Source organism: Anser anser (assembly GCF_964211835.1).
Source record: "Anser anser genome assembly, chromosome: 27".
Lineage (NCBI taxonomy): Eukaryota > Metazoa > Chordata > Aves > Anseriformes > Anatidae > Anser > Anser anser.
The window spans coordinates 2,054,558-2,081,014 of NC_139748.1; the positions used below are offsets into that span (position 1 = coordinate 2,054,558).

Sequence of the window (26,457 nt, forward strand, 5' to 3'; positions counted from 1 at the left end):
GACTTTCTGGTTTCCTGCAGTCAGTGGAAACGGTCCTCCTGCCCTGCCTCTGATCTGATTTCACACTCTGGCGGGGAATACTGCTACTCACCGAGGTTTTATCTGCACAGCATGTATTAGAATCATAGATTCATCAAGTTTGGAAGAAACCTCCAAGATCATCTAGGCCAACCATCACCCTGCTACCAATGTCACCCACTAAACCATGTCCCTAAGCACCAACTCCAAACTCTTCTTAAACACCCCTGGGACAGTGATGCCACCACCTCCCTGGAAAATTGATTAATCCTGCTCTTCTGAGGCCGCTGTCTGCCGTTGCCTTGCCTAGTGCCACTGCTTGCCCTCAGAACAGATACCTCCCTTCCTCTCTAAGACTTCAGAATCCACACGCTCCTGTGTCCTCAGGCCTCTGCTCCTTCCTCCTGTCCCTCCTCAGCTGCCCTCTGTGGGGCCTGGAATTGCCTGGGTTCAGTAAAACCCACGGTCCTCGCCAGCTGGCACACCGCTGGTCCGCATAGCACAGGGAGCTGCCAGGATCGCCCGTCCGACAGCTTGTCTTAAACCTGGTAGCTCTGACCTAATTAGGAACGAGGTAACGCAGGCAGAAACGAAGACCATCCGCAGGCGATCAGGAGGTGCAGGCCACCCCTCCGAACAAGATGAGGGCAGAGGACAGACCATCCATGCCTGCCCATGTCTGCCACAGGGCCAGGGCCAGCGCGTTGAGTCAAGGCACAGGCTGTGCTTTGGGGGGTAATCGACACAACACATCTTTTCAGCTAATTTCCTGGCATTTTTTCTACCAACATTAGCAATTATTTCCTGTTTACAGCAATAAGTGAGGCTGTGACTCCCCACTGTGAATCTCAATAGATGCATTTATCTACATAGAAGCAGTTAATGATTATGTTTATGAGACAGCAATCCTTTATATGGAGACAGACAAACCTTCAAAGCTAAACAGCCTTTCATACCTTCCTGGGCCATTTGTTTTAGGAACCGCACAAAAGCTTGCACTTAGAAATATCAGAGAGGACAAAACCACTGTACTACAGGAGGGAAATGAAACGAACTGGAGATCTTGCCACAAGCTCCACGAGTAGGAGCTTTAATTAGGCCATAAATCTGAACCCTGGGGAGAGAGCTGGGCTCAAGGCACACCGGAGAACAGCCTGAGCACTGGGCAGAGGGAAAGGCAGCGCCAGGCCAGAAGTAGTAGTAGGAGAAAACAGAGGAATGGTCAGAAGAGAGGAGTGAGAGCAGAGGGGGAAAGGGAGTTGTGCGAGGAATGGAGCTGATGGGTCAGCAAAGGAATGATGGAGAAGGCTGCAAAAGAGGACAAAATGGACCATGTTCGTAAAGCAGTCTCAACAAGCTTCCTGGCAGCTGGTGCCCAAAGTACCTACAGATGTGTCTGGGGAGAAAGCAGCCACCGCTGATCTCTAAGCTGTTCTACTGTAGAGAAATACCAGGGAAAGTTCGTTCTGACTCCTCTAGATTCAGCCCTCAAGTTTCTCATTAAGCACTCTTGAGTCTGGGATATGGTTGTACTGCATGTAGAAACAGGGTTTATAAGCTAGGGTACTAAAAAAAAAAAAAAAGTGTAGTACTCACTTCAGCAAAAGCCAAATGTATTAATATTCATATATGCATTACTTACTCTACCCTGTAGATCACTTGCTTTAAATCACGGATGGTCTTATGCATATCAGCTTTTATTGTCATAGCAGTTTAGAGGCTCTGGACATGCAGCTTCAATTCATTGCAATGGGATTTGAAAAAATCTCAACAGTGACTTCTACTGTATAAGCACATACACTGTGTCATTATTCTTACATTTCCAGGCAGCCTAAATGAATTGTAATGGCTTTTGATGTACCACAGTCTCTGTTACGCCTTTGAAATTCTTCATGTTTATATTCCTTATGGGAGGAAAAAAAGAAAAAAGAAAAGAAAAGTCTGGCAAATTCTATTCACTTGTTATATTTTATTATGATGATCTCTTCTCATGAATATCTGAGTACCAACGACAAGTGGGGCCCCACAGCACAAAGACAGTTTCTGCTTTGGAGAGCTTACCTCTACGAAGTCGGGACAGGCCAGATGGTAGGGGCAAGAACTGTGCCACAGAGCAGAGGCAACAGGCTATCCACATACATTCTGTTAGTTCCAATTATTTTTTAATTTTTAAGTGGATATTCCCCTTGGTCCTCAAGGGGAAATGAGTCTCCAACGTGAGATAATTCTCTGGATACATCTGGAAAAGGAGACAGACAAGGAGACCTGGCCATAATAAATGCTTTGACTAAATACAGCCTCTCATAACCCTTTTAAATTGATGTGATTTAAACAGACAACAAAGAGCAGTTGGAAGTGTCTGTGTCCATGGGGGAAGGGCAGAGAAGCGATAAAACATCCATAAGCAATGAACTGCTCCCCCTTTCTATTTTCCTCACCTGTTTTTCTTTTTTTTTTTCTCTCCTGAGGTAGCAGGTATGTTGCAAGACAACTTAGTGATTTGGATACAGACATCATTGTTCTCTGCTGTATACTGTTAATGGGACATTCAGACACATCACCTTAATTCAAAAAGATGCTGCTGTTTGTAGGTATTTATTCAATTTTCTCAGTCTCCACTGGAGTCTGGTGAAAGGGTTTCCAAACCATCTCGATGTCTGTATGCTGAGTAACACTATGACACCACGACAGGCAGATTCATCCCTCTACCTTTGTCTTTGGCTCTTACTGACCAGGCTGTGTCAGATTCAGGTCATGTTCCTGCAGCCGCCCTCATTCCCTGCAGCATGCACAGTCTCTGGCTGCAAGTTGTGGGACAGCCTCTGTCTCTGCCTTCATTTTGCATGATTTCCGAAGTAAATCCATAGGCGGTTGCTAGCTCACACTAGTAAGCCACCCCAGTCATTTCATGTGAGATCCATAATACCTGGTGCTTTACATAAGCTCCAGCTCCAGAAGTGTCTGCAGGGCTCGTCTACCTGGTCAGGTGCAATCAGGAGCTTAATTCTTCCTGCACACTTAGCAGGAGCCCTGGTAGCTGCTGCTGTTAGAGGCATGACTCAGGGCAAGACTAGACTGTCTGATAAAGCAGATGCTCAGATCCTCAAAGCTTTCCCTCTTGAAGTGTGTCATTTGATCTAATGAAAGGTTTTGCTTCTCCCTTAAACCTTATACTCACAGAAGATCACAACTGCTACTGCTACTAACTTTGTTTTAAAATCTCCGAATGGTGTGCCTTCTGCCTTGAGTCAAAAACATGCTTTTGCCTCTGGGTTTCAGATTCAGAAAACCCACAGTGTGCCTCACAGTGAAATACTCATTATGAAATTATTTTGACTGATTCAAACCATTGCATAGAACATAGTTTGCTCCTTGGGTAAGGGAGCATGAAGGAACCAAAAAGTCACAAAGCATTTCTCCCATTCTTGGTGCAGATGGGTGTAGGCAGAGTACACCATAGCAGGTTTTCATTTCTCTTTCAAGGGAAATACCAGGGATGCTTGGGTGCAGAATGATGCTACTGCACTATGTAGAAATGACATGCACACTGGATTTAGAGTAGTTGAACAGGAAAAAATAAAGCATGGATCTTGGAAATTGGTGGCCTTCATACAGCCAGTTAGCTGCGTAAATGTCAGCCTGAGTATTTCTCATCAATGTTAAAACAGTGTTGTGTTGTTGCAAATTGAAGTCTGCGTGTAGCAGAGTCCATCAGCAGTGCCACCTTTCCTCCATTGCAAACGCCCAAGTGGCTCCTAGCAAAATCGTTAGCAGAATGGATGGCGATATTCCTGCAGATCATCAGCACACAGCACTGGGGAGAGTCTCACGTGGCCTCACATGCCCGAGTCCAGGGGAATAAATAGCAATCCTCAACTTTGGGGACTGATTTTACCTCAGTGACTCTCAAGTACTGAATTCACATTGTAGATATTCGTGCGTCAGCCCAGCCAAGAGAGATCTACAGTTTTGCCATGATATGGCTTTGCTTTTGCTTGCAGTAAGATTCAAAGGGAGTAATCATGTTCAAAGCAGCCTTTAGAAAACTTGACAATTAATCTGAGTACTCTGCAGGCAGAATCGGTCCTGGTAAAGGATTTAGATTAGTAAAAGAAGTAGGTAAGACCTTCTGAGCTGTAATATATAATAAAAATAACTGGGTTTTAGGAAGGGATACAAACCAACCTGCATCTTCTGGGGCTTAGGAAAAAAAAAAAAAAAAAAAAAAACACAAACATCTCACTAGAGATAAATTATCCCATAACTGCTGACTGCACGTTTCCTCAAAACGGTGCTCACCGCTGTTTTGTCTGTGTTATGATCCCACCTGATGCTTTGTCCCACTTGATCTAGTGGAAGGTGGCCCTGCCCATGGCAGGGGGGCTGGAACTAGGTAATCTTTAAGGTCTCTTCCAACCCAAACCGTTCTATGATTCTGTGAGGTGCACATTACATATTCAATTTTCCATCCAAGATTAATTTTCCTTATGAATCTATATATTAATATATCAGCTTTGGATAAATGACCTTATAAAGCACCTGAGAGGTGCATGCTGATGATATTCAAGGTCAGGTTCTTGCTGTTTCAGATTGTAAAGCACTTGCCTTCAGCAGGAAGGCAAAGGTCCATATCACACGTTCAGCATTCAGCGTGCATCGTAAGGCTAACACAGAGTGCAAAGAAGCATCTTGACATCTCGAGTATCAGTTCTAAGTACTCACCAGTGATTTATCAATTTGTTCTTTCTGTGGAACTTTCTCTTCATCCGCTACAGCTAAATTCTTCTATTAACTCTTTAGAAGACTGGGGTAAACTGCTCCCAGAGAATTTGTGCTGGCTTCCAGAACTGTCAGGCTGCGTATATCTTCTTAAAGTACATTCATTATAGATTTGAACATTGTTACTGTAAAAAAGCACCTACCTTCTCTTATTCCTTTAGCTTCAAATGATCGTCTTTCATATCTGCCAGGACATGGAGTCATTCAGAACAAGTCTTGGTTTCCATAATATTTAAAAATATTTTTCAAGTGAGATAATCTCATCCTTCTTTCCCAGATGTGTTCAGATGAAGACAATGAACTTTCTCTGTTCTCTGCAGCACATGGGAATGGCTCTGAGTGTGGTATGTATTTGTGTTTACACTGCCATGGTAACTGTGTTTGTTCTCTGTACAGTAGGGCACATCACAGTGAAAGGGGCCATTGAAATTAGCATAGACAGTGACTTCATATTCACCGCCAAAAATTGACTCCAAGCACCCTGCACATTCATTTTTCCTTTGAAAACAAGATGGATGGCAAGTTACCAATGAGTAGCAAGTCTTTGGGGCAGCAAAGTCTTCTTTCTTGCTTTAGTTGGCAAAGTTTTGGATATTTTCTAGCAAGCCAGGTGTATGGATTGTTGTTATTGTATTATAGACTCATATTATAGGATGATACATTATAGAATTATATAATATTATTACAGAATATAATTGTTATATTATGTTATGGGATATTTAATAATAATGACAGGCTCTTACATCCATTTAAGACTCATTTCAGTGCCCTTGCGGTGAATGGATTTGGTTCCTAGTTGGGCATGACCTTCAGAAGGATCCAGAAGAACTCTACAAATTTCAGTTAAAATACAAAGTATATAGGGGAGTCACTGCAAAAGCAGGTACAGATGCAGCTGTTTCCAGATTAAAAAAACTTCATATGCAAACTCAACAGTAATCTGGAACTGAATGCCAAAAACATGCAGAGTGCTAGAGGGCCAGAAAGTAAGCAGCACTTGTCACTCCTACAAATCGCCCCATACAACCTTTAATGACCATGACTTACAGGCAAAGACATTACTGTTTTATTCTTCCCACATTCCAGTTCCAGTCTTTTTCTGACCCTTCGCTACAGCACACATGAATTAAATAGCAAGCTCTCACAGGCAAAGGCCTTGCATTATTTATCTTTACTGTTTTGGTACTGAAGGAGTTGAGGAGGAGAGGGCACGCTCACACACGGATACACGAACACATGCATTACCCTTTCTTAAAGGTGAATATTTCTGAGGAGAAAGTTAAAAAAATTAAAGTAAGTTCCTGATTTTCAGATATATAAATTACCTCTTTGTCACCAGCCAAGGCTGAAAATTAATTGAAAACTATTGAACCTTCTGTGTCTTAAAAAAAAAAATAAAAATTTATTTTAATGCTAGTGAAAGACGGGTATAAACATAGAATTCCATTTTAAATATAATAACGTTAAAGAGATACAGAAAGCAGACATCAGAATTCCAGCTCAGAGTAACTATTCCAACTATACCAGTGACAATGGGCTGATCATGACTGCCAATAGTTTGCTCTGGTCATTGTGCTCCAATAAATAAATACCATCCCATTTTAATCGTGGATAAGTTTCTATACCAAGGTTTGTTAAATTATTTTTCAGCTAGCATGAACACGATCTAGGTCACCAAAATGCAGCCAGCCGAGCTGTAATCCAATAGTTCTTTAACACCAGACAGCGCAGAGTGCAGGAGGAGTTTCCCTGCCCTGGTCCTTACTCGAGCACCAGGGGAATGTCGGGGGCTGCAATCTGGCTGGGCCATTAAAAGTTTTACTTTTGGGAAGGAGGCATAGTGAGGTGGGAGCCTGACAGGAACTTCAAAGGCTACAAGTGCAGAGACTGCACAAATAAGTAACTTAACGGAATAAACAGTCACATTTTCAGGAGTAATTTACCTTTATAAGCACGAATATAAAACCAGAATTAAAGTTTTCACATTATGTTCTTACATATCTTGGCTGGCTGTTTAGGGCCCAGTGCAGTTAAGCAATGATGGATGCAATTCAGGTCATGCTGCAGTCTCAGTGAGAAGAAATTCTAAAAGATTCGCCTTCAGTGAGCAAGAAAATAAAAATGAAAGAAAATTCAGAGATAAGCATGGTTGTTAGTTCAACAAAGAACAGTCACGTGAGAGCACTGAGGAACAAGATCAATGAACTGAAAGACAACAAATGAGATAAGGAAGCCTTCAGCTGTGAAGGGATGGATGTTTTCTCAAATGAGAAGGAATGAGGCATTGCACGTAAGTGGAATACACAACTCGTATTTTCTATTTTTTGCCCAAGGATCTCAGTTTTTCATTTTATCCTGAAATAAGTCATGTAGCTTTCTGCTTAAGGGTGTTTTGTTCTCATCTTTGTATTTTCTTGGAGACCTGATTTTCCACTGCACTGCACCATCTGCTCATCGCTTACACCACTGCGGAGTGGAAGGGAGCGCAGGGCCCGGCATGCAGGGTCCACGTTGCTTTGAGTCACTCATCTACACGGAAAAGACCAATGTTGCTCAGTGGGGAAATCTTACTGAGAACATATTTTTCATTTTTCTGTACTCTTGTGAGTTCCCAGAAGCTTGGAGCACATGACTATTCCGGTCTTTTCTGTCCTCATGCACTCCTTCATCAGCCTCACTGGGCACAAGCAATCCTGGAGGCTAAAAAAATGACCAAACCGACAACCTGAAACAGAAGGCAAACAGGCTAAAACCTCTTCCCTGTTTTCTGCTGGCAGATCCCAAGGTTCAGTCTTGCAAATGTTACAGGAGCTTTCTGGAACACAGCCTCTGCCAGTGGCCATACACACATGCAGTTGGCCTCCTGGATGCTGGAAAATATAATATTGCTTACCTAAGACTTCAAGCTTCAAATAACCTCGTGTATTTTTTTTGTACTGGAATATTCCAAGCACTGCGAAAAGCATCAGTTAAAACAAATTCAAGAACAATAGGATAAATAAACAAACAAACAAAGTACCATAAAACAATGCTGGGGAGAGCATCCTGTGCCTAGGATAATCCCTGATCTGATTTCACGCAGGTTTGCAAGATGCCAAAACCACAGGGCTCGGCAGCAGCCGACCTAGCCCGGACACAGTAACCCAGGAGAACAGATTCATTCCCTCTTGATGGCTGCTCTCAGTCCATTCCCTACCAAATGTAAAAAAATACCTAAAACCACAATTGTTTCAAAGCTGACTTGAATAAATTAAGCTCTTGGTCACTTTTCAGCTCAAACCAGCTGAACCTAGGCCTATGTATTACATATGTGAAGAGAACGTGCCAGCATGTTTAAGCGTTGGTGCCATGCCACAAGGAAGGTGTAATGCCCGATACTACTTTACGGCACTGAGGTAATTCAATAAATTACAAAAATATGCTACTGGTAGAAGAGAAACAAAGGTCTAGAGCCATCCAAGCAAGACAGAAACCTCGAATCCGAGGCAGTGGTTCTTCTGCAAATGGACCCGTGCAGTGCAGACAGAGAAAAGGAGACGTGGCTCTGGCGGTGTAGCATTAATAATCGGCAGAGGCAGGCGTTCCAGCCCGTATTCTCCACATGATGCCATCTTCTTGATTTTTTACCACTGACTGGCTGTTCAAACTGCCATATGAGACTTGGTATGCTTGAACAGGCAAGGGAGATGCTTGCCCCAACCCTGGGCTGTGGGGAACATCCAGCTGGCCAACCCTGCCAGCCAGATCTCAAGCAAAAGTTTATAGCTGGGCCAGTTGGCATGGGCTTTAAGAAAGACCTGAGACTGGCAGGTATCCCACTCACTTCACAGCCTACTGCTGGAAGCGATTAACTTTTTGATAAGGCCATTTCTTTAACATGCTAATATGTTTACTGCCACGCGTTCCACGAAGTCCTGGAGAGGTGCAACTTGCCTGCCTCCTCGTTAGGATGTGGAAACCCTGCAACGAATAAAGAGACAGGAAATGACCAATAGTAAAAGAGATGCTGGAAGGATGGATAAATGTTATCTTCAGAGTGTTTCCCAAACATACATGAAAGCCCGGTGCACAAATTCCTCATTTAAATCGGATTTTTGACATAAAGATCAGCTTTCAAAAACACCACGGCTGAGTTCTACAAACAAAATCCCACCACCAACTATAAAAAGCGTTCTCCTTCAAAAAATAAAGACCTGAAAGGGCAAAGGTTTCAGCAAGTCTTTGTCAATCCCCAGATTTACAAGAAAAGGCAAGCAATAGTCTTCCACCCCAAACCTGAGAACACAAAGTTGCATTTCTCATTCTACCAAAGCATTTCCCACTGCACAACAATTCAGACGAGCTTTTCAGCCGGGCCGGGGGGCTCGGCAACGCTCGTGAAAGAAAGCAAGCGCGCAGCAGCCGAGCACAACTCGGCTAGAAGTGCGCCCCCGAGGAACACCGAAAAACTCGACCCGCTCCCAACCCAGCGCGGCTCCAGAGCCCGGCGGCACCCGCGGACCCCCGCGGACCCCCGCGGACCCTCGGGGACCCCCGCCCCGCCGCGCACCCCGCAGGACGCGGACCCCGCAGCCCCGGACGAGCCGTCCCATCCCGGCCCGAGGCTCCGCCGGGTGGTGCCGCCCCGCGGGGGCGGGCGGGGGCCGGGGCGAGCCCCCCCCTCCCGTCCCTCCTTCCCCTCCCCTCCCTCCCCGCCCCGGCTGCACGGGCGGAGCGCTCTCCCGGCGGGGCCGCGCCGGGCCATGGAGCAGCACCTGCGGCGGCTGAGGCAGGAGCTGGTAAGGGCTTGGGGCAGGGCTCTGGGCTGGGGGGACCCCCAGCTGTGCCCCCCCCCCCCATCCCGGTGCTTGGCGGGGGGCGGCGGCACGGGGCTCGCTGCGGCCGGGGCCGTGCGGGCAGCCGTCGGTGCGAGGGGGGCTGCTTGAACCGGGGGGGGGGAGAGGAAAAAAGAAACCAACCCCCCCCCCCCCCCCGATGTCCGCGAAGATCGGCGATCAGAGAAATCAAAGAAACGTTTGCGGCAGCCTCCGGCAGGACTCAGTTGCGGGATGGCGACGATGCGAGGGGAGCGTGCGCTCGCCCTGCAGCGCCGGGGCAGCCCCCGGGGACCTCGGCTGCGGGGTCCCGGGGGGGGGGGGCACGGCGGGGAGCCCCCATCACCCCCACACACACACCCCGGGGGGGAACAAAAGGAGGGGCCGGGGCACGGCACCAACGGGCCGAGGGGCTTCGGGATGCGAGCAGCCCCCCCCCGCCTGAGCACTTCGCGGGACGCAGATTTCAGGCGGTGTTTGCGCTGCCGGAGCTGGGCGCCAGGCTTACCCCGCCGCGTCCCGTCCTGCTGCGGTGTCCCCGTCCCGCTGCGGCGCGGGGCTCGGCTCGCCTTTGTCACCGCCAGGTCGGAGCCGGGCGGGACGCGAGCCCCGGCGGTGCCCGGGCTCCTGCGGGGCTGGCGGGCTCCCAGGTGGGCAGGGGGCTTTGCTCCGACAAACCTGGCAGCAGCCGGTGACGCTTCGCCCGGTGGCGTTCCCGATGTTTCCCGAGCAAACAGAGCGGCCGGAGCACAAACTAAAACAAAGGGAGCGAGAGGCAGCGGCGTGCTGCGCGCTGGGTGCAGTGAATGAAATGCAAATTGTGACACGAGACGTGCACGTTGTAACCTGGAAGGCCTTTAAAATCTGAACAAGTTGGAGGGTGAGGTGGATGAAATGAGTCACTCTCAAAAGAGTGTGCTTACGATAAGGTTACTAAAGCTGTTTTTTGTCTTATTAATAATTAGTCTCATTATCTGAGCAGTATTTTGTATAGAAGCCTGAGCATTGCACCTTTGGCTTGTGATTCAGAAACGTGCCTGTTTTGCAGAGCACAACACAACATCTGGGTGGTTGGAATATACTTGAAGACAGATCCCTGACACTTCATGTGAAAAGCAAAAAATACCAGAACTGAGAAAATTCTGGTTTTATTCATGCCCCTGCTATAGTGCAGTAATAGATTACTTTTAACTGTAAAAATGCCAATTTTTATTATGTTAATAAACCAGGACCTTAGCCTGGCAAAGATTTATGCAGACGCTTGGCTTAAACTGGGAAGGGACATTTATCACCTCCAGTAGGACCAGTCGTGACTTAACTGAAAGTAGCCCCATCTTCATATGCTTGGTTTTAAATAGTCACGTTCTTTCCTCCTCTCAGCCTCCCCCCTCCAAATTACCCTTACTTAAAAACGTATTTCAACAACAAGTTCTCAGGATACTGATGTGCAGCTTTGGAGTTGCTCAGAGCGCTGGAGGCACGCTCCGAGAGCGTGGCTTTCATCGGCAGCTTGGGGAGCTGCAGTTGCATTTACTGAGGGCAGGAGGTCTGTATTAATTACAATAAGTATAAGCGATATCCTCGGCAATAACAGCTTTTAAAAATCAATACTGTCAAGATAGTCTGGAATTAAAATAGATTAATGTTTCTTTAAAGACCAGCCAGCAGTGCAGGAGACAGCTGGAGCCATCTGCCCTGAATGGTGAGTGGGAACCGAGCCTCTTGACCCTGCCTTCCTTGCCACTTTCTTCATTACTTGGCAGGGCATGCCTCCAGATGTTAAACGCACCAGAACCAAGAATCATGCAGGAGGAATGGTGGGAAGGACTCGGTCTGTTTGCTCTGCCAGACAGAGGCAACAAGCTGCCCCTGTGCACTTAAACGGGAGCCCTGTGCCCAGCTCCAGGGCATCACGCTGAGCACAGAAACACAGAGATTTGCCTTCTGTTCATGGAGCAGCTCTGGTCAGTACAATGCAGAGGCTGGAAGCCACCTGGTCTGCAAAAGTTTAGGTTGCTTCAGTTTCAACTGCAGCCTTTGGCTGGTTTTGAGGACTTTTTTAAAAAAAAAAAAAAAGCGGATGTTGGCACAGCTCCCAGTTCACAAGGAAAGGTTATCTGCAAGTGCAACTCAATCCCCCATCAGTGTGGGATTCGAGGATTCCAGCTCTGATTTTTCTTGTTCCTGTTTTATGTATTAAAACCATATTTAAGTAATTGTGTGCTTGGCTCAGGCTGCTGGTGTGCCCAGACGTTTCAACACACAGCCTGTGCATTGAGATCACGCCGGGCTTTGCCAGACAAGTCACAGATGAGCGTGGGTCTGGGCATGCTTACACCAGCCTCCGTGTCAGCCTCTGGGAAGGCTCTGCCAGGCCTCTCACGATGGCTCCCAGAGATAAATTTGGCCCATTTCACTCAATGAGAGCACTCATATTCCCATTGCATGTTTTCCATTGTAAGCTGATAGTTTCTGGCATGTGTGGTGTCCCTTTGATTGGAATTCATTCAGAAGCTTCCACATGCAAATGTTTTAAAGCCAGGAGAGTCTCAGCTGACACAGCCATTCATCATAGCCGGGCATGCGACCCGAGCACAGCACAGGGTCGGATCCGTTTCCGAAGCTGGGGTCCTTGTCCCGGCGCTGACACCCGCGTCCGGGGCAGCCCTGGACCAGCCGTGTCTGCTCTCTGCTCCTCAGTCTCTTGACATATAAAACACAGACCTTGTCCACCTCCTCCTAAAGCCCCTGGAGATTTAGGGATGTGAAAACATGCAGGGCTGGTTTGTAGGCCTGGCACAGAGTAAACTCTGCTTCTCCACTCGTTGTCATCTGTCCTTTATACAGCAATTGTGAAATGTGCCACAGCACTCACACATCTTCCCTTAACACAGTTAACTCGGTGCTGTGAGTCCTTTTGGCTATCAGCTGGACTCCGAGTCTGCAAACATCCTTCTGAGGCACAGAAATATTATCTTTGCTTTCTGAGTTACAGAATATTATCTCAGCTGAAAGATCAGATTTAACAAGAATTGTCTTGCTCAGGGATTAGGAGAGAGGAATTTCATTTCCGTGTCTCATGCTGCAGATGGCATTACCTCTGTAAACTTTCTGACACGGGGATTGTTTGCATTTATACATAGTAACATCAGCAGAGTACAATGGGATTGGGGTTTAAAGGCTCCTCTACCAGAAGAATAAATCGCTTGTCTTTATCTAGGTAGGGGCTGGTGAGTTCATGGGGCAGATTTATCTTGCACTTAGGGTTTGCATGGCTGTCGGGGTGAGGGGTCGCAGTCAAGTTAGCCATAGCTGTGACTTCACTTTGAACACTTTGATTTTTCTTGAGGTATCCAGGATATTTCTGGGCTTTCTGCTGCCTTTTTCCCCCTCTAAAAGGACAAGTATTAAAGTAGATACTTAAAACAAAAAACACCACTCCAACTCGAAATTCTGAATGTTCTCCTGCACATTCATCATAAATACATCAAATTACTGAGTTTGATAGAGTCTGACTCCCTTCTCGTATTATGTCCTGGTAGACAATGTTTCTTGCTATGAATATCTTACAGGAATAGAACATTTGGCCTGACTGAAAAATGCAGCTAATTATTTTTACTGTCTCACACTGGGTCCTATTCCAGTAACTGTGTCATGCTGGAAAAGGATTCTCTGTACTTTCATGAGTGCTATTTCAGGAGCAGCTCTTGTGGTCTGCAGTAGACGGGGCATAAGCGACAGAGTCAAGGGCTGACATCGCTGCTCACAACTGCAGCAGGTGGAAACGTGCAGCTTCGTTTTTATCTGCCGATGAACTGATCCCCTTAAGGGGGGCTTTTCCCATTGCTGCTGGGATGGCATTGGAAAACTTGCATGGTTATTGCAGATCTTTCCTTGGCGTTGCCTTGAGGGAGGGCACAAAGCAGAAGCTTGGCAGCAGAATTCCTGTTACACGGAACGTGGGGGAGAGAAAAAGCAATTATGGGCCTTGTCCATTTGTTTATTTCCAGAGAAGACTTCTGAAGATGAAAACTGGGGATTTTTTTTTTAATCACAGCTGCACACATTCAGGAATTTTTATGACCAGATACCCCAATGCAGGCAGGCCACTTGGCTGAAAACTGACATTTTTAACCATCATCTTCAATGGACAGTCTGTACACTGAGGCTTAAGGTCTTCCTCAGCCCTGTGTTGAGAAGTCTGAAGGCCAGAGTTCTTTTCTGATTATTTTCTGGCTGTAGAGAATTGATTTTCTGATTTGCCTTTAAATGCATGTGATTGGGAAGCACAGAACAACAACACCGCAATTGAAAGGAAGGAAACAGAGTAAGGAAGATAGTTAATCGAGTGATGTGAACTGCGTCTTTCACGGTTAACATCTGCTTGAGAGCCATTTATCCCACTGGGAAATTCTTCAGTAAAGTTTCAGCATCCTTCCTCTTCCAGATAAATTGTGAGCTCACACTTAACATCCTAATTTACTCCTAAAATATTCTGGGAAGACAAGAGGTTAAAAAAAAAAGACTTGAAATCCTAGTGATAAAGTTCCAGGACAGAAAGACCATCGCAGGCCCATGGCATCCAGGGAAAGCGAAGCAGGGCATGACATCGAGCTAGCAGGAAGCTCCCTGCGAGCACTGCAGAGCTGTGCCCAGCTACAGTTGCAGGCTTGCCGAAGATTAATCTACTCAGTGACCCAAAGGAAAACACAGAAACAATATGATCAGCTCAGCATTTCTAAAATAATTTTGGTCTCTATTAGGTCATCCTCTTTAAATACCAATTGTTTGTGCCTGGTTCTGTTGCCTACCAGCACCATTATTGAGAATTGCTATTTGCCGTTTGCTCTTTCCTGTCCCCTTAGCAATAACTTCCTCTCGTTGCGCTGCTTTACCTAGGAGCTGGACATCTGTCTTCCTCCCTGCTGCGAGGGGCAGGCTCAGAGCTCTTCTTCCCAGCTCCGTGCTCAGCTGCAAGCTGCGATGCGTTCCCTGGGTTTTCTCTTTTCTCTGGTCAGCACCAGAAACTGGGCAGGCCAGATGTACGGATGGGCTGGGAACAAAACCAGCTGTGGCCTGAGGGGATTGAGCAGAACTGAATTCTGAAAACTCGGTGAATTTAGATGCTAATAGGAAAAACTTCGTTCCCAGAGTGAGCTTAAAAAGTCCTTTATTTACGAGTGAAATGGCAAGTGAAATCTCCCTTATTTGTATGTCTCAAGTATATGGCTTTGAGTTTGATAAAATGCCAGTAAGTGCTAGAGGATGTTCCTTGGGGCAGGTTGTCCTCCTGCTGTGTTAATCGGTGGAGGAATCACTGATTTATAAGCTGTGAAAACTGGTTGGGGTTGTTGCTCTGGGAATAAGTATTTTGAGGAAATGATTAAAAAGGTATAACTTTCAAATTAACTGATGCCTTTGCCATCCAAAATGGTAGATTTTCAATGTTAAAAAACCCTGAACATATCTGAGTGTTGCCAGCTTTGCAAGACACTCACCATATTTTTTCCCCTACATCGGATATGCCTTGGTGATCACCTCAGAGTGCTTGGAAAGCTCTCAAACTTTGCACTTCAGTCTCCAACATTCAAGGTGACTGCTTTAACTGAGCTTTAGAGAAGCGTTTAGCCAAAGCTGCCTTGTTCATGTCTTCACAGGCGGATTGATCAGGAGGCAATGCCTTACTGCTGGAGGAGGAGGACACGTTTAACAGCTCCCACTGAACCAGGGCCTGGGCGCCACAGCCGCGCTCAGCCCTGTGTTCTTGCTGTGTAAGACATCTGTGTCGGGCTGTGCAGAGCTAGGCTAAAACTCTTTCGTGCCCATTTTTAGGGACTGCCAAAGTCTCAGAAATGATGCAATTTAATCCAATTTTAACTGAAATCTGAATGTCTGTCATAGTTCTAATTTGTCTTTTGTTGGGGACAGAGGGGCCGAACAACTATTTGTATGGAAGCACGAGAGCCTCAGATCAGGCACCCCAAGTCCCTTGAACGGCTGGCTGACCTGTGCTCCCCAAGCAGGGGCCAGCAGGTAGCAGAAGGGAGGATGCTGGTGGGTGAGGTCCATGCCAGAGCTGACGTTTTGCAGGGAACACCGCTTCCCGTGCCCTGCTCTCCAGGGCAAGTGAGCACCAGGGCTGGTTCAGCAACAGATTTAGGATTTGCAGCTCGCAAGCACAGAAGACAGAACATCTCCTGATGCCCCGTGGTGGCCGGGTTACATAAAGTCACTTGCATAACCTCAGCAAGTGCAGTCAGGGTCTCTCTCTATGCCAAATTAAGGCTCTCTGGAGTTTATCTCACATTCACGCTCTGTTTGAAATTGCGCTTTCGTTCTTCACAAATCCCAGCTCCTTCTACACCAAGTGCCTGACCACAGAGCTCGCAGGGCTGCAGGGGTTCTCTGCTCGGCCTCGTGTTCCCATCACCTTGCAGCCAGAGCATCTGCTTGACTTCCAGCCCAATCTGCTACATTAATTGCAGAAACTTTCCTTCTAGCATCCCAGAGAACTTAATCTTGAACCTTGGCCAGGGTGGTGGTCTCAGATATGGGGAAGCTTGTTCCTTTTGTCAGCGGTTAAAGCCTGGAGAGTCTCAGAGAAGCCAGAGTGAACTTGGGAGGAAGGGTTTCTTCTTGGCAAACAGGAGAATGGCTGTTAGACACAAAAGAAGAAACTTCTTTTTCCAGAGCTTTCTCTCCGTGGCAAGTATTCTTAATTACCGCAGAGTAATTACAAGTGGATGAAATCCAAGCCCCTGCAGACTGTTTGGTCACCAGTCAGTGACTTCACTTCGGGCTGGGTTTCATTCACACTCTTCAGTCCGTGAAAGACCAAGCTAATGCCACGAATAGCGAAAGATAAAGCAGGTTTTTCTTGGAATGGTTTTTGTTTGTTTTTTCAACTTCCACAACCCGAAGCTTTAGCAGCATAATTAAGCAGAGCTAAAAGCCTCTTCCCAGCACCTTCCCAGCCCTTCTGCTGATGGTGGGGTGGATTTGCATTGCTGGGGGACATCGAGGCCATCTCAGCCAGAGGCGAGCTGCTGGGACAGGTCCTGCCCCGCACTGCTGGCCAGCAGGTGAGGAGCACCCAAACCTCAGCATCACTTACAGGAAAGTATCTCCACAGGTGAAAGCATCTCCGCTGCTTTTCCAGTGCCTTGGCTCCCCAGGCTGGTGCTGGCTCTGGTTCAGCAGAACCAGCTCGTTCATTCAGGCTCACTTCTGAGCGCAAGGGGAGCGCTGGAATCTGGGTGTTCGGGGTTCAGACCTCTCACTGGGGGGAGGCTGGGTCCGTTTGCGAGAAACGAGCACGCGGATGATGAATGCTGCCCATGAAATATTAATGCTTAATAGAGCCTTGCCGGATGAGGCATGCATTGTAATGATACCACCCATCAGGGGGGAGTTAATTGAATCAATGAGGTGAACAGCGGAGCCGCCCAGCATATGTTGGGGTTGCAGTCAGCCCGGGCGGTGCAGGGGGACCCGTGTCACTCTGCACAGCGTGGCTGTGCCGCTGCGCCCGCCAGGGGATTTGAGGGGAAGCGGCCAATGAGGGGCCGAGCCAGCTCCAAATCCAGCTTTTTGCAAAGCCCCAGATAAAACAGACTTCCATTAATAAGGCGAGAAAGGTTAGGACGAGGAGCATTACCGCAAATCTGGAGAGGTAAGGTGATAGTTTTGTCTGAAGCTTGTAGAACATATGGCCTCAGCTTTTGTACCGGTAACCCAAGAGCTGTGTTAGTCTGGAAGTGGGGCATTATTTGCATATCTGCAGAAGCAGAGGTTTATTTGCTGATGTTAAAAAATTAGATAGCTGGGGACAGTTGATAGCGCAATCGGGAAGTTGGCAGAGTTTTTCTGAATCTCCACCGCTAGCGCGTTCGTTCTGGGCAGTAAATAAGTTTCTTGGGAGGGAAGCTCTGAAAAATCAGTGGAATCTCCCTGCTAATTTTAGGTTTGGGGTTATGAAATGGAGATGGGGGTTTGTGGTCAGAAACTGTTGTGAAGCTTTCCACTTTCAGAGCTAGGTTGTAACAGAGAATCAAGTTTTTTGATGACTGCTTTGATGCACGGCTCAGATATGAGCACAGAAATGGAAATAGAGCAAATAATTGAACTAATTTAGCAAAAATGAAGTAAAAAAGTAAAGCTTCATATAGTAAAGCTGAACAAGAGATGCATCTGTCCTTTTTCATATCAAACTTAAAGATCTATTGCTGTACAAAAAAAAGATGAGCCTTTTAAACTGCTTTTGACAGTACAGGCTAAAGCTGTTCCTAGACAGTGGTAATCTCTTCTGCAAGCCACCTTATATCAGTGCAACGCCTTCACCTCCAGCCCTGCCATCCCCTGCTGTTCTTCCCTCTCTCCTTCCCATTCCCCTCCCCACTAGAAGTGGCAGCTGTTGGAAAGTACAGCCCGCTTGTTTTATGGTGCCGCTTCGGGAATATGATCCAGATCCTACATAAGGAAGAGAAAGCAACAGAGCAAAAAGAGAAGAGGGGAATTTAGCAGCTCTGGAAAATACCTTGTGTTTTTCAAGTCTAACATAGAGAGTTAAATCTGTATAGCAAATTTCAGGGATAAAGCAGAACTGCTGCTGATGGTCTTAGCTGGGGAATCAAAGAGATCGCTGTTGTGCTGTAAATAAGTTTAGAGTTTGTTGGTTGTTCTGTACAAGATTTCAAGTGCATTGACATTTCTTTGATTATCCTCCAGTGATAGATGTAATGAGAGTATTAAAATCTGAAGATATATTGTGAAGTAATGTGATCCTTATTAGGGTTGATTTTTAATTTAGTTTAGCACTTCAGGTAAAGAAGCACAGTTCTCAGTGGAAGGCACGGTCTCCTCATTATTCTGACTCCCAGTTTCAGTTTGTTACTCAGGACAAGGGGAACAAAAGCAGTGGAACACACTTAAACTGGAGGCAGCTGAAACCATTCATAGTTATACACCTTGGGTTTCTGCCAAGCAATTAATGGGAACTCAAACTATTTTTGTTGTCAGGTCAAAAAAAATCCACTACTTCTGTCAGCTCATCTTATTCCTAGGGGGTCCAGATTATTTTTAAACAATTTAAAACCCTTAGAGAATTTGAGAAATATCCGGTTGCCGTTCCATGAAATGGATGTGGTAGAGGTATGCTGCATGTCAGATGCGATAAGGGGGGCGGCCACACGTCAGACGAGCTGCAAGCCCAGCTCTCCTGCCCCTCAGTCCGAGCCTCCTTGCCCTCTCTGCTCCCCAGACACTGACTCGGTGCCTGCTTCTTCCCCCGCAGCTGTCCATGAAGGAGGTGGGAGACGGGCTGCACGAGCAGATGAACTGCATGATGGGTGCGCTGCAGGAGCTGAAGCTCCTCCAGGTCCAGACAGCGTTGGAGCAGCTGGAGATCTCGGGGAGCCGAAGCACCAGCACAGAGCAGCACCAGTGCTGCCGGAGCAGTGGAGCAGGGCCACGGGGCCGGGCAGCAGCAGGGGGCTGCAGCCCCACATCCCTCACATGTGTGGTGCCACAGCCGGCCAGCTCGCCCCATCCCACTGTGCTCCCAGAGAGCGGCCACCTCGGGGACACCTCTTCCTCCTCCTCTTCCTCCTCCAGGAGTACCTGCAGCAAGGTTGCCTCCCACACACAGGGACCTTCCTCGGCCCCAGCCAGAGCAGAGCGCGCCCACCCGAGGACATTCGAGCCCAGCAGCCAGGGCATGGCTGGGGGGTGGCCGGCATGCCAGGAGTGCCCGGGGTGTGATGACGGCCACGACTGGACATCCTCCCTGATGTCCCAGAGCAGGAACCGGCAGCCTCTGGTCCTGGGGGATAACATCTTCGCAGACCTGGTTGGGAACTGGTTGGATCTGCCAGAGCTGGACAAGAAGGGGGAGAAAAGCGAGGCCTCCCTGTCCGCCAGCAGGTCCCAGGAGCTCTGCAGGAAGTTCTCCCTCACAGCCAACATCTTCAAGAAGTTCCTGAGGAGCGTTCGGCCAGACCGAGATAGGCTTCTCAAGGAAAAACCTTGCTGGCTACCGCCTGAAGACAAACAACCTGATATTTCCAAGAGACCCAAAAAGATGAACAAACTCAAGGGGACTTTTTACTTCCCACTTCATGGGAACATCCAGAACCACCACAGCAAAGTGGAAAGGTGCCCGAAGGTAGAAGGTAGTATCAAGAAACCCAAAACTGGCACCAAGAAAGTCCACGATACCATAGACTACACCCAGTCCGGGTTTGATATCAACACAGCCGTTTGGGTCTGAGTTTGTCAGTGTCCCCCGCTCTGCCAAGCATTTCTTGCACCAGGGAGGAGCTGAGGCCATGCACTTCTCGGGAGCCCCCCGAGCTCTCGGCCAAGACCGAGAGGTCTCTGCAAAGCGTGCCATGCCACGGCTCCAGTCGCCTGCACATGGCATCTCCCATTGAGCTGCAGCTTCAGGGGCAGCCCGAGCAGCAGCTGGCTCAGCCCCACACACTGAGGCAGCCTGTGGGGACTGATGTTTGCAGAAATAATCAGAACTGTTGGCAGCTTTTAGGGTGAGCGGTGCCACAGATAGCAGCTCCTGGAGTCTGCCTTGTGACAGCACCTTCAGGCCCATTCAGGTCATCCCCAGTTACAATAGCTGAAGCACAAAATTCACTGTGTGCGTGTGTATGAGTGTGCAAATATATAATTTTTTAATAATTCTACTGCTTGTGTGCACTTAAAACTGGGTTATAAACCTGGCAATTCTAGCAGTGATCCTGAAGGACTTGTTATTTAAATGTTAAGAAAAAAAATCAAGTGCTGCCATCTTTTAAATTCAAAGAACTGCTACATGCAGGTGTTGAATCCCAGCTCTGTTGCATTTCAGCTGTTTCTCATCCCCCCAAGCTGCATCTCCCTTGTGCTCATAGCACCTCTCCTTCCCCCTCCTGCTAAACATGCGGGACTGGAGGTTCCTTCCATGGACATCTGTGACACTTGGAAACTTCAGCTGCTTTCGCCTCTCTCTCCATGTCCTTCTCCCCCGGGCTCATATTGAGATACAGCATTGCCACAGATGTTTATTGTTAACTTTGCACTGTGACACAGAATTGCAAGAGATGTTTGTTGTTGTTGTTTCCCATGCTGTTGTGTACAAACCCTGTCCTGAAAGAACCAAGTTCTTCAGCATCCAGCTCTCCAAGAGCTACAAATAAAGCAGCATTGTCCTTGTGTGCTGTGGAGCAGTTTGTGTCCTGGTGCCAGCATCCAGCCCTGTGTCCATCAGCCTTTTCTCCCCTGCAGAATCTCCTGGGTTGGCACTGCCCCGAGAACCCAAACCGCAGCACTCAGATGCCCACAGGGGTGCTTCAGCCCGGTCCTGGCCGGTGGCCGGGGCTTGGGGCCAGGCCCCATCTGGCTCCATTGCAAGGAGAGCGCAAGTCCTCAGCAGGGGGACATCCTGGGGGGCTGCTGCTGCCATTGCCAGCGCTCAGCACATCCTGCACAGCAGCATTAGGTTGCTAAAACCTGCTCTGCTCACTCCCAAGTTTAGGAAGGGCTCGTGGGTGAACAGCAGCATTGTTTTTTTAAACATGCAATTCTATTCATGTTTTAGCTTCCCAGGACAGAGAGGCCAGTGGAGCAGAGGCATAGAGGGAGAATTTCTCCCCCCTCAGAAATTAAATATAGGCACAAGACAAGCCCTGTTTCTGCCCATACAAGGAGAGAAGAGTGGGTCAGCATCTGACAGCTATGCTCAGCACTTTTTCAGGAACCTGAGCTGGAAGCAAGCTTTTGTTTTCCTTCCTCGCAGGCTCTAGCTCTGGGTGCTTTTGCTTTCTCTCCATTTCTCTGAATGCTGAAAGGCTGTTTGGGGCACTCTGTTTTCCTCCTCTTTTATCAGGACCTCATCCTGTTTGTTACAAAGGCACCCTCCCAGCTCCCACCAGCCCTTTCTGTAGGATCAGCAAAGAGGAGAAAGAGCTTTCTATAAGCAGCAGCACAACAGAGCAGCAGCTCTTTCCTGCGCTGACAGCTGAATCCCCCTCTTTTTCCTTGGTTAAGGAGGGCAACTGCTCCCTCCACCCTCACTAAGGGACCCACCACAGCTCACAGGCTGACACCACAGCACACACTGCCCCAACCAGGGTCCCAGCACCACAGGGCCCCCACAGCCAGCCAACAAGCCCTGCCAAACCCCAAGGCCCCATGCCCACCCCCAGATCAAGTCCTGGCTGTACCTGTCTGGCTCCACAAGCTGAGCCCCACACAGTGGTGCTGAGCAGGGGTCCCAGGGGCTGATTATACCCCCTGGCCTGATTGTGCCTTTTTAAGCTGGACACGGGCATTGCCCTCAGCTGGGATGAGTGCAGGAGGAGCCCCAGCTGAGCACAGCGGCAGGGCAGGGGCTTTGCACAGCTGTGGGCACTTGGGTGGTTGTTTTTCCTCCATGCAAGGCTTTCCTTTGCTAAGGCAATACCTGCTGCACGGGGATTTAAAATGGTGCAATTATATGGGATGCAGTGAGAGCTGGAGCCTAAAATGTGCATTTGGAAACCACTCGGTGGGAAAAGCGATGTCTGGGATTTGCCCCAATTTCCCCTCGTGCAGCCCCTCCTTCACCCGTGGCTGGGGCTCAGAAGACAAACAGCCTGTGTGGCTGCTGGGCATCTCAGGGGTTATAAATGACCGGCTACGCCAAAACATGTGCTGTCTTGCAAATATTTGACACCCACCCCCCAGCAGCTGCTGGCAGCACCGCTCCCTGTCGATGCGGTCTCACGCGGAGCCAGCGGGACGCTTCTCTTGGGAGCAAGCACTTGTGGCCCCGCGCTGCAGCAGCTGCCACGGCCCCGCGCCGTGCCAGCCGCATGGCACCGGCCACAGGCACCCTCGGGCCCCCGTCCCGCGCCCTCAGAGAGCCTGGCTCTGAAACCAGACCTTTCTTTCCCTGCTCGGAGGAAACGCTATTGTTTCCAGTCCCGCGTGGACAGGGCAGTTCTTGGCCCAGCAGCCGCCCACGCGTTCCTTTCCCACCCAACCCAATGCCCCCGCTGCAGCCGGCGCTGCCGCCTCTGTGCCCGCACCCTCCGAACTCCCGGCGGCGGGGTGGGACCGGCTACAGCGGGTCAGTGCCAAGGGGCTCGGGGTGGCCACTGTGCCCGCTGCTGCGTGCCCTGCTCCTGCCTGCGGCCGCCAGCAAGACCACGTCAGCCCTGGGCCGGGCTGCAGGACGGCCCAGGGGGCCCGGAGGTCACGTTTGCTTTGTTCCTCCTGCTCTCGAAGGAGCAGAGACCCTCCAGCGAGCTTCACACAGACAGCCGACCAAGCGCTCAGCATAGCTTCGAATGTGTTTATGTTCCCTCTGCCTCCTAAATGTGTCTTCAAAGGCTATCTTGCGCTGAAATAGGATTTTCCAAGGTGTTTACAGTGACAAATTCAGTGTGCTCTAGGCTTCAAAAAGCCACTTGAGAAATGCAAGTAAATGTAGCTGGAGCTCCACGTTCTTGGGAGAAAAAATATTTAATTAATATTCTTTAAGAGGCATTCAAACAATAAAGACTATCAGCCAAGCCAGTCATCCTACCTCGTTTTGTCTCCAGAGCAGGATTTGCTAATAGATGTGGGTAGAATTTGTGAATTACCATTTCACTTCTCCAGGGACTTTTCCTGAAATGATAATGGCTTTTTCTCCTCTTTTTTCATGAAACTGCCATGAAATAGTTCCCCATTATTAAGTATGAGACCTACCTAATTAGCACGATGACAGTCTTTAATGAGGCCCTAGCTGTGTTCTGCATCTTTGATAGGTGTGGTTAACACCAAACACTGTGCAATAATTACAGAGAGATGTTCCCCCGTGAACCTGACCCATGGAAGGCAGTGATGGCAAATGAACCTTGGGCGCTGAGATTTATTAGAAATCTCTATTCCTGGATTGTGCAAAGCCCAGAGAGGATCAAGCTGGAGTTAATTTGACACCAATAATGTTCGTTCAGACACCAGGGGTTAATGAGATGGCTGCAAGGGATGGATGCAGGAGGAGATTGGCGCTGCCCACCACCGGCCTGATCCCAGGAGCCCTGGCTTGGGCACGAGGGGCAGCGGCAGCGAGCCCCAGCAGGGAGCTGCTCCGAGGCTCCTGGTGGAGCTTCCCTCCCCAGGGGCTGCTCTGTGCAGGCTGGTGCTGGGCCAAGGGGCTGGGGGCAGCACTGCCCGGCCCCACGCACGTTGCGGTGCTGTGTCTGCTGCTGCCAAGCAGTGCTTGCACAAGGGGCATGGATCAGCGCTGCATCTGGCCCAGGTCGCCTCGTGTGCAGAGAGGGTCGGGTCTTACAATTAATGAAGTGATTTCCAGGGACTGCTCCTCGCTCTGTCTCTCTGGGCTTTCCCATCTCATCCAGCACTGACGCTCACAGTGTGCTTCCTCCAGCCAGATGGCCTCCAGAAGGCTCACAAATGTGCCAGTAATTAAAAAGCTTTTATTTTTAAAACCATTTCACAGCTTACGCTTCTGACAATGGGATGGGGCTAAAGCTGGGCAAGAGGAAAGGCAAATACAGGCTGGCTGTGCCCGTTTGGTTCCCTTCCCATCGCCCCGCTCCTCTGCGTCCCCTGCAGCCCAGGGGCATCTCCGTGACCGTGCTGCACAGCGGCTGTGCCCCCGCCACTGCCAACCATCCGTGCTGATGTGCCTAACTAACCAGAAAGGCCTTCTGACTGGAAACTGAGAAAATTTAACAATTTCCCCTCAATTCCCCTCATACTGAGTCTGGCAGGAGAGAAGCCAATTGCCGCATCATTGCTGAAATAAGACCCATTTTGTTCAAAGCCTACTGCTGTTTTATTCACTCCAACATTTTCCCCATCACCTTTGTCATATTATTAATCAGCAGCAGAATCTCTTCTACTTCCTCAAGCAATGTTCCAAGAACCGAACCATGCTTCTCTCTTTAACATCCCTGTCCCTGCAGAAAGAGGGTATGCTTCTCTTTCCTTTTGTTCAAGTTCAATTGTATCCACGTGGCATTTCTAATCAAGAAATCGTACCCTCTTCCAGCTGGCAAGCGGTCTCATATGCTGATTTTACAGAATAAACAAAAAACAGTTTTCTGCAATTATTTGTGTCAGCCGAAGCTGGGCTGTGACACTTGCTGGGAGCTCTGCTAGCCCAGCTCGGCTTTCCTCTGCTGCCCCAGAGATGGCTTTACCTGAGCTGCAGCCTCCCCGCTGGAGGCGGCTCTGTAAGCCTTCTCGTTTGCCTTGGGGGATTCATTCGATGCCTGGCTGTAAGCTCGCAGTCCCCAGCGAGGTCTCAGTGCATGTTTTTCAGGTGCATTTCCGATAATAGCCACATTGAGCAAAGCCTCTGAACTGGCTCAAGTTTCTTGATTTTTGCCAAGCAGGGAAGCGAAAGAGGGAAAAATCAATATCGCAGGAGGAAGAACTCCTGCCCCTCCTCCGGTCTTCACCTTGGGCAGTCCGGAGGCTATATCGGAAAAGCACTTTCAAGCAGGTGTTACACAGCACAGGAGACAGGACACGGTCCCGGTGGGGACGGGGAAGGGGCTGGATGTGGCCGCAGCCCCGGTGTGGGCGTGGAGGGAGAGGGGCTGCTGGGTGCTGATGCCCGCAGGCTGCCACCTCCCGTGGGACCAAGCCAAGTCCCGCTGTCCATCTCTGGTACTGCTGCCTCGAGGCACAGAGGAGCCCCCGAGCAGGGCGCAGGGCCGGGCACCAGGGGTAACGCCAGCTCCGTCGCCCAGCTCTGGTCTGTCTGTGCCACCTCTGGAGATGCTGCTGTGGGAGCTGGGGGTGCAAGGGTCCCACCGTCTGGGCAATTAGTGGGCAGATCTGCTCCCTCATTAGCAGATTGAGCCAGCAATTCGGGCTGGACCATCCCAGAGGGCCTCGCTGCATTCACACCATCAGGCTGGCGTTGGCGATGTGACATTTCGAACCTGGAGATAACGAACGTGACATTCTGTCAGGTTTAATTAGTCCCTTTGCTCTGCCCATGACAGCCTCTGCGGAGGTGAAACCTGGAGCTGAGCCTCCGAAGGCGTCATGAGTGGAGGTGAGTGCCAGGAGGCGACGCCGGGCCTGAGATCAGCCGGTGCCCGAAGAAGCAATTGCTTTCTTCTTATATGGATATGCAAATAGCAGCCTCTCTTTGCCTAGTTAGGATAACCAAAGGGTCTCTCCAGCCTCCTAGCACTGTGTTTTGTGTCCTCTCTGGTCTGTAATCGACCCTTTGGGACTGAAAAATCTCCCAAGAGAACTGACCGGGTGTCAGGAGCGCTGCAGAGCGCCTGTCACCTCCGGCCCGGACTGAGGGCGTTGCAGCACCAGGCCCCGTCCGAAGGGCTGCAGGAAGAGGCCCCGCTCAGCTCGCCGTCCTGGCAGCGGTTCCAGCAGCAGCGTGGGCCGAGCTCACGGCAGTGTGGTAACACCGTGAGGGACGAGCTCTGAGCACGTCCCCGTGCCCGGCCACCGCTCACCCTGTCCACGCCGTCGGCTCTCATGGCAGCCAGGGCAGGAGGCCGAGGAAAGCGCTGCCCGGCTGCAGCTCTCCCAGCTACCTGCTCCGGCTCTCCCCGCTCTCCCTTTTTCGTTCTGTTCCAGACCAATTACCGAGAGTTTGCACCCAAAGGCAGCTCGCCAGGCATTTATGCGTGCAGCTGCCTGATCTGAATGCACTCATGCTAATTGTGTGGAAACTAGTCGTGGTCGGTTTTGTACCGAGTTTCCTGCTCCCTGAATCGAGCTGTGCTTGTAAGGACTGATCACGTCCTCTGATTGAAAAGAATTCAAGAGAGAATCTTTCTACTTACTGCTTACCTGGTTTTCAAACACTTCATCGATGTCAGTGATG

The 26,457-nt window shown here is 49.1% G+C and overlaps 1 protein-coding gene and 2 long non-coding RNA genes across 3 annotated transcripts; 1 reads left to right on the plus strand and 2 right to left on the minus strand.

The window, feature by feature from the left end:
* Window positions 1–1,976: 1,976 nt before the first annotated feature.
* On the minus strand, window positions 1,977–9,443 carry LOC310887029. Its single transcript, XR_014575621.1, has 3 exons — window positions 9,347–9,443; window positions 4,941–8,757; window positions 1,977–2,257 (listed from the first exon to the last, which is right to left on the minus strand). It is a non-coding gene; the product is annotated as an uncharacterized lncRNA (long non-coding RNA).
* Window positions 9,436–20,818, plus strand: INKA2 (inka box actin regulator 2). The gene is made up of 2 exons (XM_083812427.1): window positions 9,436–9,575; window positions 18,904–20,818. Exons 1-2 carry the CDS (start codon window positions 9,540–9,542, stop codon window positions 19,876–19,878), a joined length of 1,011 nt encoding a protein of 336 aa, XP_083668553.1. The 5' UTR covers window positions 9,436–9,539; the 3' UTR covers window positions 19,879–20,818.
* Window positions 18,905–24,854, minus strand: LOC310887030. The gene is made up of 2 exons (XR_014575622.1): window positions 21,824–24,854; window positions 18,905–21,538 (listed from the first exon to the last, which is right to left on the minus strand). It is a non-coding gene; the product is annotated as an uncharacterized lncRNA (long non-coding RNA).
* Between the last annotated feature and the right edge of the window lie 1,603 nt (window positions 24,855–26,457).

What these genes read in the sequence shown, in the direction of transcription:
- INKA2 (XM_083812427.1), top strand. Translation starts at nt 9,540, where the DNA reads ATGGAGCAGCACCTGCGGCGGCTGAGGCAGGAGCTG. An exon ending in GGCGGCTGAGGCAGGAGCTG is followed by an intron (nt 9,576 to 18,903) that starts GTAAGGGCTTGG and finishes CTTCCCCCGCAG; the next exon opens with CTGTCCATGAAGGAGGTGGG.